At 48.7% G+C, this 12668-nt stretch overlaps 1 protein-coding gene across 1 annotated transcript in view; it reads left to right on the plus strand.

Annotated features, from left to right (window-relative positions):
• The first annotated feature begins 2953 nt into the window (after positions 1-2953).
• LOC119402392 (uncharacterized) overlaps positions 2954-12668 on the plus strand; it is a 93162-nt gene continuing 83447 nt past the window's right edge. Inside the window, exon 1 of the mRNA XM_049418363.1 lies at positions 2954-3366. Within this exon, the coding sequence (XP_049274320.1) occupies positions 3168-3366 (199 nt within the window). The 5' untranslated portion in view covers positions 2954-3167. The remainder of the gene's footprint in view (positions 3367-12668) is intronic.

The following is a 12668-nucleotide window of genomic DNA, read 5'->3' on the forward strand; positions in this document are numbered from 1 at the left end:
AGCCAAGATTAATTCTCTTCCTGGTCTGCGTTCGATTGTGACGTTGTATCTTTGCGTCTAAAGGATCATGCCTTGCAGTCGTCTTGGAACTTGATCCAATCGTTTCTTCAGGATTACTTGCAGTGGTTTATGATCGCTGATTATCTTCGTTTCTTTACCGAATGTGTACTGATGAAATTTGTTTAAGGCGAACACGATGGTCAGCATTTCCTTTTCTATTTGTGCATATCCAGCTTCCGCCGGTGTCAGTGCTCTGCTGGCGAAGGAGACTGGCTGTCCATCCTGAAGAAGAGCTGCTCCGAGTCCAAGATCGCTCGCATCACACTGGATTTATAGCTGCTTCCGTGGATCGAAGTAGACCAGAACTTTTCGAATGCTTCTTCTTGCAGTTTCCCCCAGTACCATGGTGCATCTTTGACAGTGAGTTTCCTCAAAGGCTCCAGTACACGCGAAATTTCGGGCAAGAATCTGGAGAGGTAATTCATCACACCGCAGAAGCGTTGTACTCCCTGGACATCAGTTGGCTTTTGTATCTGCTGAATTGCCTTGACCTTATTTAGATCAACTTTGAGTCCTTCATTGGTCAGTACGTGTCCTAGGAAGACGACTGATGTGGTTCGAAGCTGTGTTTTGTCCTTGTTGAGACGGATTCCAATTTGTCGGCATCTCTGAAGTAGGCTTTCTAACTTCCTGTCGTGGTCCGCTCGAGCATCTTTTTCATTCTCGCCCACTCTGAAGACAAGAATGTCATCTGCGATGCAGAGAACACCGGGAAGTCCTTCAAGTGCCACTTGAAGTCTCTTTTGGAATATTTCGCTGCTTACCGCGAGTCCAAATGCCAGGCGTAGCCATCGGTAACGACCTTTCGGAGTTTGGAAAGCACTCAGCAAGCTTGATTCGTCATCGAGAGAACATTGCCAGCACCCCTCTAGCAAGTCCAGTTTTGAGAAAATTTTGGCTTTAGCAAGATCGGGTAAAACATAATCAAGAATGGGCAGTGTGTGACGTTCTCGCTCGAGAGCCTCGTTAAGCGCTTGGGGATCGATGCATATTCGCATTTGACCATTTTTCTTGGTTGCGACAAGCATTCTTCTGACCCATTGCGTTGTCTCTGTTACGCTTTTGATGACACCTCTTTTCTCCAGGTCCGTCAACGTGTCTTCGACTTATGGTTTAATGCTGACAGGCACTCTGCAACTCGTTATTGCTTTCGGAAGCGTATCTGGCTTAGTGACCAAATGAACAGTTCCCGGGAGTGTTCCTAGAGTGTTTCCAAAGACGTCAGGGTATTTTTCTATTATCTGACTGTTGAACTGCTCTTCGGGAGTTTCATCCATTGCGGCCACGAAGCTATAGTCTACAGTTATCAGACCCATTTTCTCAGCTGTTGTTCTTCCAATCAGAGGAGTGAGGTCTTCTTTAACCACTATAAACTCTACAGAATGTCGCTGCCCGTTCGCTGTGGTGACTTCTAGTTGAGTTTTGCCCCAGCAGCGCGCTTTGCTTCCGTTCCATGTTCGCAGTGTCGTTGTGCACGGTTCTATTTGCTGTGCGTTGACGTGTCTAACTGGGATGACGTCTACAGCTGCTCCGCTGTCCACTTGAAATTTTACTGACTTTCCATTCACTGTGAGGAATGTGTGGATGGAGCTTGGTTGGCTACTTTGAATTGCCAAGACCCGCAACTACTTTGCTGCTTTTGCAAACTGCTGCGAAGTGATTTTGTTTCTTGCACTTGCTGCATGTTTGCTTCCAGGCTGGGCATGCTTCTCTTTTGCGCTCATGGCTACCACCGCAGTACCTGCACTTTGGTACAGTAGATTTCTGTGGCATTCCTTTAGCAAACTTTGAGGTTTTGGCGTTGGTGCAATGGACGAATTTCTTACTGCGTGCACAGAATCGCTGCTGCTTGAAGTACCCTCTTTAAATGCTTGCATTTGAATTCCTGTTGTTTCATGGGCTCGACACAGCTTTTCAACCTTCTCTAGTGTTGAATATTCTAATTTGGGAATGTCTGCACGAGCCTTTTCGTCGTAGATGCCACACACGATCTGGTCGCGGATCTTTTTTTTTTTTCGTTCGTTTCCAAATCCACAGTCGCGCGCTTTGAGCTTCAAATCAGTTACGAAGCTGTCAAACTGCTCTTCAACCCGTTGCGTGCGAGTTCTGAAGACGTATCGCAAGTACAGTTCGTTGTGCTTCGGTAAAAAATGCGCGTCGAGAAGGCTGATGACATGAGCATGGTTGAATTCTGGGTTTGGTCTTTCTGCATTTGATCCCCCGAAGTCCAAAGTGTTGCATATATCAAGCAGTGAAGAGCCTCCGACGGTCAAAAGAAGTGCTACTTGCCGGTCAGATGGTGCTCTAGCTGTGTTAGTTGCATTGAGTTACAACGTGAAGCTCTGCTTGAAGGCTCGCCATTGTTCTGCAGCGTTGCCCTGCAGTCGAATTTCGCTGGTGCCAGAATCTTCTCCATGGCTCATGCGCTGACTTAAAACTGGTTAACTTCTGACACCATCTTTTATTATGACTTATCTCAGAGGCCGATAAAACACTGAGCTTTTGTCAACGGGGATTAACTGAGTTTAATAAGCGTTAGGGTACAAGGACAGGTGAGGCTACATGCCGGAGGGCCAGACGAAACTTGATACTTCGTGAGCTCGGAGCTCATAGAGGAAGAGGAGGAGGAAATAAACAGAGAGGGAGGAAGCAGAGAATCTCGAAGGAGCGTGCGGCTCGCGTAAGACACTAGTGCCTCTACACTGCACTACGATACAAAATCTGCCACGCATTGCATTCGCGTAAATGGCAGTGGAGTTCCCGTACGCACTTGTAAAGCTTCACGCTCCTGCGGCCGGCAGCGCCTTCTCGTGGAGCGCGGAGCGGTCATTGCAAAAAAAAATGATCCCCGCACGCATCCCGCATGGTACACGCGGTACACTCCTAATTTTTTCAGTACAAGGCACAGTGCCCGCGCAGTTCGTACACCAACCAGCTCTGAGGAGTCACGTTGTTATTCTGGTTATCCCATGACCATTGTCATGACGTTTCAATAGCCCGAACGACTCTTACTAGTAACTTTCTTCTTGCCTAAGCGAGCCTACATCGTTGTATTTGTTTTGAAGTCCTCGTTTCCCTCATAAGTCGAGCGGGGTACTTCTGTACACATGGCGGCACCGAAGCCTACGCACGCGTACGTCGAATACAAGGACGGAGACAAGGCGATCGTCGCTGTGAGTCTCATCAAGCGCTACAGTCCGAACGACGTGACCGAACTGGCGAACAACAAGCTCGTGTGCTGGAGGAAGAGTAGAAAGGGCTACGTGGCCGACCGCTACATCCGCGGAGACGTCTTGACGTTGGGATGTGAGTATGTGTGCCGTGAACTTCAACACTTTCTCGATCTTTTATATTCAGCCTGCATTTCGTTACGCAAACTTTGTTTTAGCGTTACCTAACAGGCGATGCGCTCCTTTTAACTATTTCATTCAGTTGGGCCGTGAATTTATGGCGCTTTCTGATGCTGTTCTTTGTTCGCGTTGTGTCAGTGGGGAGAGCAACGTTCTGTCGGCCCTTTGTTTCTGGTTTGTTGCCCTTTCTGTCTGATCCGGATGATGGCGGCTCACAGCGTTGATGAAATGCGATAAGGAAATGGATAGTAAATGAATCAAGGCGTTGGATGCACTCGCCGCGCGCTACATTGCTCAAAATTGGGCCGACCATTGCCCGATTTACGTTACATTTTAGCTCCGTGGACTGATACCGACGCTGAATTGCTGATTGGCCTTTCATACTTGCAGTATATACAGGTGAGCTTTACTTGCGATTACAGCACTGCACGGATCTGGACCGGCCCGAAAGCGCGCGGACCGGGTAAGGTATCGTCGGATTGGGTCTGTAATAGGCCCGGTCTCGTATATACAAGTCGATAGTGGGAGTGGGTATGCTAACCTTTGGTTTTCTCGGTTTGTGGGGTTTAACGTCCGAAAGCGTCTATGTGAGATGCCGCAGTGGAGTGCTCCTGTAATTTAAACCACTTTGGTTTCTTTAGCGTGCATTTAAATTGCACAGTACAACTAAGGCCTTATTGAAACTCATAGAAGACAAGAAGAGGAAGAAGACGGCGGGCACCAAAATTGTGTGATTACAAGAAATAAAAGAAGACTCTTGACCTTGTTCACATCGAATGCAGTTTGTCTCGTCTCGTTCATGCGACATGGTGCCGTGACCAGGATAGCGGCTACTCCTCTTCCGACTGGCAGTGGAACACCAGGACAAAGGACTGGCCACAAGATGGACGAAGAGGAGGCTTGAGTGCTGAATTGACAGCCAAGAGCGGCAGACACGGGAGACGACTGTCTGCTGGAATCTGTAAGCTGTCAGCAGTTTCATCATTTATTCAATATGAACAGAGAAGACAAAGATGCTGAGGACACAGATAAGAAACCGGGCGAGCAATGCAGAAAAGAAGCTTCGGGAAAATGAAGATCCCACAGCGACCTCGCTGCTATACAGCCAGATTTAAAAGCGTCACAGACATGCTGAAGAAAGTGGACAAGTAGATGGAGCAGTTTGTAACACCTGAAATAGCCCCCCTTCCTGCTGACAGAGTCGATGAGCGTGTGGATTTCGCTGGTCCAATGCTTATATAAGATGCAGTGAAAGGCAGTACAAAACAGTATGTTGCAGTATTCGTATGTGCAACAAGAGCTATACATCTCGAAGTTGTGGGCAACTGTACAACAGAAGCATTATTATTATTACCTGCATTCAGAAGGTTCAGTGCAAGAGTCTTATGTTGCACAATATACGATGACAACCCAAAGACGTTCTAAAAAGGCAACACACACATCAATCGTATATTCAACGACGTACACAAAGAAGTCTCCAAAAGGTCTAGCCAAGTAGTTCGTATAAAGTGGAAGTATATCGCCGAACAGGCACCTTGGCGAGGAGGCTTGTATCAAAGGATAATACGAAGCATGAAATCAGCAGTCAGGAAGATCATTGGAAAAAGGCTGTTAACGAGAGATGGGAAACAATCACCACTGAAGTAGAAGCAATACTTACCTGTAAAAAATCCCGAGCAAGCACCCCCCTCCTTTTTTCAGGAGATTTGAAATATGCACCAGTGACCATGCAAGCCCCCCCCCCCCCCCGTTCGCTTCCACCATTTTTCACTGTTTTTATTGACCTTTATTGGCCGCTAGATCGACCTACAGGTAGCAGCACCGTCGCCGCGTTAGTGTGGAGAGGCGGTCGGAGGCGTGGATACAAATACACACAGCAGCGCTTTGTTGTGAGCGGTTTGAGCCAATTGTCGGCGAATAAAGTGTGTCGATTGCAGCTTACTGGTAATATATACGCTCTTCATTGTTGAATCGATGCACGAAGATCATTCAACGTTACTATTATTAGTGAGAGAAGCGCAATCTGTCGATGAAAGGGATGCTCGCCCTGGATGACAGTCTGCGCTTACGCACTATATGACGTTTTTTGTTGTTTTCTCTGTACATGTTTAGCTTGTGTTTTGTGTACTACGCACTGCAGTAGCACGACTGAACTGCTTAAGTGTTTACTTCTTGTTCATTTGTATACCAGCCCATATTCCTGTGCAGTGAGTTCAATAGAACTGTTCATGCGAATACGCATATATACACAGGTAAGAGTTTAGCACAGAGCTTTCATTGATTGATTACGTACACGACAATGATGCAACAAAGCTCCGTTTATTTTATGGAACAAGTCTTTTTTCTCAAACTAATAATATCCGCTGCCTTCCAATAATTTATAACAACTCCACACAAACGCTCAAGATAATGTAAAAAGAAAGGATGAGGTTTCGTGTGAAATTATACGACATAATGTAAGGCACACCGTCGGGATTAATTTTGAACATCTGGGTACCTTAAAAGCGTGCCTAAATCTAAGCGCACGGGTGGTTCTGCATAAATTTCGCGCCAACTTCAAATAGCGCAGCGGCAACTCCGTTTATCACTGCCGTGTCATTCCATTGTCTGTTTTACCTTTTCTTCTTTAGGGACAGTTTGAGTACTGAAGTCTTACACTTCACTTGATCGAAATATTTCGCTGTAGTGGGACCACGACCCTACAATAAAAGCTCATCATGAACTGGAGTGCCGCGGTTATACACCTAACAACAACGCAAAAGTGCATGAGCCTCGTTTCTGTTTACCACCGAGTCGCTGAAACGCTGCATTGACACACTATTTAATGTTTCTTATGTTTGGGACTATGACAAGTGCACTTTAAGGTGTGCATGAACCAGAAAGCGGCACCAACACTGAAATGATTCTGGCGAACGAAGGGTACGACACCAATACACAGCCCTCTCGAAAGTCGCACTCACTGATATTATTACAATGCGCATGCAGCCGAACAAGCTCATTTGCATCTGTGCACCATGTTAGGTATACGTACGAGCAGTTAAACTTGCGCTAACATAACAGAACAAACCGCCCTTTGAGAACGTGCAGGACATACGCGCACATGCAAACACGACATGGCTAGCAGACGACGCAGGGAGCAATCCACACTAGGCGCGCTTCAGCCAGTAGCCGCCAGGCGGCAACTCCGCTCGATCTCGCGCCCAATAGAGCTAATAAAATTTAATGAATGCGTATCCAGTAATGCATTACATTAGAAGCACGGGTGTGCATTCTTTATTCTTAGCAGCTGTTCCGCGACCAAGCAAGAGCCCCCCACCTCCAAATCTTTCGGTTATCTTTCACTGTAGTGAGGGGGCGCTTGCTCAGGATTTTACGTTAATAGCAGGCCTTTGTAATTATGAAACGGTGCCATGCAATTAAGACAAACTCACAGAGGAACACAAGAAACAGAAGCACCGAACTCTCCAATGACAGTTTTTTCACATGGGCAGAACACGAATATAGATCCACATGTGGCTACACAAAGAGCATCAACAAAAATACAGGAAAAGCCTCTGCCCATTTGGATAATATTTTTTTGAGCTGCAAAGCTATAGATGGGAAGCCAATGCATGACTCTTTTTGGTTCTGTATATGCCAAGCCTCAATGATCTCTTGAGTTGTCTGGTCCTGGTGCCTTGCAAAGATGCTGGTATCGCTGAATTGAGCTTCACAGTCGCACTGCTGGCAATGTGCAGCTATATGCGATAGGCCAGTGCTACAAATACATGCATCATGCTCCCTTAATCAATCAAACATTCACACGTGTTCCTTAGCGAACTGAAATGTAAGTATGCATCACGAACTGGCCCAAACTTCAGCTCTTCTAAAACACATCTTCCTCTCTGCCCTACATAGACAGAGCCACATGACAATGGAATATTGTACACAACACCCGTGGCACACTTAATTGCTCGAGATATGTGCTTCACGCTGCCGACTACCGTTTGTTTTGCTTTTTTTTGTCCCCACTTTTCTGTTTGTACGTCCGCAAATTCCTGCTAGTTTATTTGGTGTTGAAAAAGCAACTTTCACACTGTAGCTGCCAGCTACATTTTTTTACATAGTGCACGTCTGCAAATTCCTGCTAGTTTATTTGGCGTTGAAAAAGCAACTTTCACACTAGCTGCCAGCTACATTTTTTTAGATAGTGCACGTCCGCAAATTCCTGCTAGTTTATTTGGTGTTGAAAAAGCAACTTTCACACTAGCTGCCAGCTACATTTTTTAGATAGTGCACGTCTGCAAATTCCTGCTAGTTTACTTGGCGTTGAAAAAGCAACTTTCACACTAGCTGCCAGCTACATTTTTTTAGATAGTGCACGTCTGCAAATTCCTGCTAGTTTATTTGGCGTTGAAAAAGCAACTTTCACACTAGCTGCCAGCTACATTTTTTCAGATGGTGCGTGAACATATGACACAGCCGCCACATTTCTGGTTTTTTGAACAGTTTCTTTTTGGTTTCCCTGGCTCTTCGCTGATTTTACCATTTGAATTACTTCTTCTCATGCTCTTGCCACAGCATGATCTGGGAAACTTGAGCTTTTTATTCTGTCTAGCTGTCTTGACACGCTTTCTTTCATTCTGTGGAAGCACGTCTTGTTCACATCCAAACGTAGACAGGAATTTTTTAAAAGAGTGGTGTCACCAAATTTTGAGGCTATAAAAAACCTGCTGTAGGCTTCCTCTGTATGCAAGGATACTCGGCACGAAGTGTTGGACACAGCAAACGTTTAGAATATATTTTAATTCGCTTCCAAAGTGTGCATAAATGCTCATTCTCGCGATCGAAACCCATAGCAAGCGCGACTGACACTGACGTCACTGTGTAGGAAGCGTAACGAAAGTTTTAGTGACGTCAGACCACATTAGAGTTATGTGCAATGAGTGGTGACCCACAGCTCCGCTGCACCGGGCAAGCCAAAGGAGCATCGGCTGCGAACTACACTGATCTTTTTCTGAGCTTGTGGCTGAAGTAGCCAAACTTGCTCGCATTTTGCAGAGTGCTTCGCATCGTAGCGCGCACCTGCAAAGGTGACATTAGAGAAGTTTAGTTCGTTCACACACTATTTTGCTTTAGCATCTGGGTTGCCATAGCCGTAAATGTGAAAGGCCGGATAGGTGGGGCCGCCTGGTGGCGCTAAGATGAACCAGGCAAGCACAGAAATGCTGTTGCAGAAACTCAATGTATTCTTCTCTGCTCGTGTGAATTCTCGGCAGTGGCGTAGTTTTGAATGTGTTACCTTTTAAAACATTTTTTTTGCGACAGTCACTCGGTGAAAACAAAGAAACGTGCCTATAGTTGTGGTTGCGTGAAGTGTTGCAAGATGTCAGTACCATCATCCGGTAACCCGGTACTCCGGAAACATCTCTGCATATACTGGAATGCTGTACACGCTAATATACTCTATTAGAGAATTTTAGCGAGTGTTGAAGGCATCCGGATGGTTGCTCGCGTGTGTGTGTGAGAGCAGACGATGCAGCACTGTGTGCGCCACAGCTTTGTGGGCCCACGTGTTCAAGCGTCCTACGCAGTGACGTCAGTGTCTAACTCGATGCCCAGAAACTGAAAGTCGCTCACACCAATAAGGCGATATTAAAATATTTGATGAGAATACGTGAATCTTGGAGCATGTATCATGCTTCCCGGAGCATTGAGAAACATTTGCAACTGTGAAGAAGAAGACGCGTCGCCGGTCAGCAGTATCGCCAATGCTCGCCTCGCGCTGCTGGTCGCTGGCATCTTTCTGGACGGTGCTCTGCCCCGACTCGCTGTGTTTGTTCAGAGTGTCACCACAGGAACGCACCGCCAATAAACCTCTTCTCAATTGGTGGAGGGTGCTGAGGGTCCCTGTCAACTGAACCTGGAGCTGCGAAGCAGAACACTTCCGCCCGTCGTGACAACTAACGTCGACCAACCGGCCCCGTCCACCCAGTCCGGCAGCGGCACCGGAGTTGCTCAGCTGAGGGACCCCAAGGTTTTCAGCGGTGCCGGTGAGACCGACGTCGAAGACTGGTTCACAAACTACGAACTGGTGAGCGCGCACAACAAGTGGGATGACGCCGACAAGTTGACCCACGTCGTGTTTTATCTCACTGACGTTGCCGAAATGTGGTATCACAACCACAAAAGCGACATCCCGACATGGTCAGTATTCAAGACGTCTTTCGCTGAAGTGTTTGGCTGACCTGCTGTCCGTAAATTCCGCGCCGAACAACGCTTGCGCACACGAGCACAGAAGCCGTCCGAAACGTTCACAAGTTACATTGAAGACATCATCGATCTTTGTAACCGTGTCAACGCCGGCCATGCCTGAGTCTGACAAGATTCAGCACATCCTCAAAGGGATCGACGATGGCACATTTCAGATGCTCTTGGCCAGGAATCCTCGCACAGTTTCGGAAGTCGTCACTTTATGTCAAAGTTATGACGAGTTGAGGAAGCAGCGCGCCCTGACTCGGCCATTTTCATCGCACACCGACTCGCTCTCGAGTCTTGGTACTGTTCCCGAGCACTCGCCGACGCTTCAGGAGATCAAGGACTTCGTGCGCGAAGAAGTTGCTCGTCAACTTTCCTTGGTCCCCTTACACACAGGAGGCGCCCTCTCGTCTGCCGCCAACGACTCCGCACTGTTATTGCCGAAGAGGTCGCTCAAGCCGTTCCCGTCGCTCACCATCAGCAGTCCGTGGCCGCGCCTCTTACATATGCGCCGGTTATGCAGCCCGTAGCCTCACCTATTACGTATGCCCAGGTGGTGCGTAGGCCTCCCCAGCAGCCTTACCCACCTATGCAGCAATATGCACACCGATCTGCACCTCTTCCTACATCTTGGGCCGAGCCGCAAGTCAGCACTTCTTGGAGGACTCCTGACAATCGCCCCATTTGCTACGCCTGCGGTACTCCAGGGCACGTTGCTCGATATTGTCGCCGTCGCTTTCAAACATCCAGCGACGCTACCCGGCCGTTCCAATACGGCGCTCATCCCATGCGCCCATCTCCTACCGGACCCTCACCATCGGATGCTTACACTGACCACCCTGACTTTCCGTCGCGCCGCTCACCATCTCCTCGACGGCGATCGCTCTCCCCAATGCGTCGCCGACCCGGACCTTCGAACCAGGAAAACTAAACGCCGCAGTTCAAGAGGCAAGAACTGCGTCATCTTCGAACTGCCCAAGTCCTCGCACTTCCCCTGCTAACGTAGTCGCCGTATCTGTCGATGGTGTTCCTTCATTTGCCCTTGTAGACACCGGCGCAGCCGTTTCTGTTATAGCCGCCAAGCTCTACCGTACACTACGCAAAGTGACCACGCCGCTCTCTGGACATGTCGCTACGCACGGCCAGCGCACAGCACATTACACCTCTCGCAGCCTGTACTGCCCGCGTATTCATACAAGGCACTATGTACGTCAGTGGAGTTTATTGTTCTTTCTGCCTGCTCGCACGACGTCATCCTCGGGTGGATTTTCTGTCACGTCACAATGCCGTCATCGACTGCGCACGCGCTGAAGTTGAATTTTCGCCGCTGTGTGCAGAGCCATTCCACGACGCTCTTGTTCAGCGGCCTAAACTCGTCGTGCACAAGGACACTGACATTCCGCCTGCCTCTCTTGCCGTTGTCCCTGTCTTTTGCGGTGGCCTCAACGATGCTACGGTCTTGTTCACACCTTCCGACTCCTTCATGAGTCGCAGAGCCGTCCCACTGCCTTTTGCTGCTCTTGACATCGCTGCCGGCCACAGCAATATTTTTCTCTACAATTCCCTCTCCGCACCGGTTACGTTGCTGGTCGGCGAATGTCTCGGTCGCGTGGAAGAGCTTGACCCTTCGTTCTTTCTGAACGTGCCAGACGAATCGTGTCATACTGACTCGAGCGACCTTCTTGCCCTTTCAACACAGGAGGGCTCGTCGAGTGAAATATTCACGAGTTCAATCGCTGATACCTGACTGCCGAAGAACGCGCCGCGCTTCTTCGACTTCTCCAACACTTCACGACTTCGTTCGATGTTTCTCAGCCGCAGTTGGGCCGCACGTCGGAAGTCCACCACTACATTGACACCGGTTCGCACCAGCCGTTGCGTCAAAGACCGTACCGCGTCTCTGCTGCAGAGCGTCGTGTCATCAACGACCAGGTCGAAGATATGCTACGCCGTGGCGTTATTCAACCATCCCACAGTCCTTGGGCATCTCCTGTCATGCTAGTTCGCAAGAAGGACGGGTCTATTCGTTTTTGCGTCGACTACCGTCGCTTAAATAAGGTGACGCGGAAAGACGTCTATCCTTTGCCGTGCATCGACGACGCCCTTGACAGCCTTCAAGGAGCAGAATTCTTCTCGTCCTTAGACTTACGTTCTGGCTACTGGCAGGTTCCGATGGCTGAAGCTGATCGCGAGAAAACTGCATTTATTACACCTGACGGGCTGTACGAATTTAACATGATGCCTTTTGGCCTTTGCAACGCACCTGCCACGTTTGAACGACTCATGGACAACACATTGCGTGGCCTCAAGTGGTCTATGTGTTTATGCTACCTCGACGATATTGTCGTTTTCTCTCCCGATTTTCCTACCCATCTACATCGGCTCAGACAGGTTTTGACGTGTTTAACCAACGCTGGACTGCAACTCAACCTTAAGAAGTGCCGCTTCGCCGCGCGGGAGCTGACCATCTTAGGCCACATAGTATCTAAGCACGGTGTTCTACCCGACCCTGCGAAACTTCGTGCCGTCGCCGAGTTCCCAAAGCCTGCTACCATCAAAGAGCTTCGAAGTTTTGTCGGACTATGCTCCTACTTCCTGCGCTTCGTCCGAAATTTCGCGTCCATCATGTCGCCGTTGACCCAGCTCCTACGCGGTGACACAGACCTCTCCTCCTGGTCTCCTGAGTGCGACATCGCGTTTGCTACGCTCCGTCGTCTGCTCACTTCTCCTCCATCCTTCGCCATTTCGACCCAACAGCTGCAACTGAAGTGCATACAGACGCTAGTGGGGTCGGTCTTGGCGCTGTCCTCGCCCAACGTAAGCCCGGCTACTCCGAATACGTCGTCGCCTATGCGAGTCGCACGCTGACAAAAGCAGAGACCAATTACAGCGTCACTGAAAAGGAGTGCTTAGCTCTAGTATGGGCGCTTACCAAGTTCCGCCCGTATTTGTACGGTTGCCCGTTTGACCTGGTAACGGATCACTATGCCCTTTGTTGGCTCGCCACGTTGAAAGATCCGT

Source organism: Rhipicephalus sanguineus, chromosome 8, assembly GCF_013339695.2.
Source record: "Rhipicephalus sanguineus isolate Rsan-2018 chromosome 8, BIME_Rsan_1.4, whole genome shotgun sequence".
In the NCBI taxonomy this organism is placed as follows: Eukaryota; Metazoa; Arthropoda; class Arachnida; order Ixodida; family Ixodidae; genus Rhipicephalus; species Rhipicephalus sanguineus.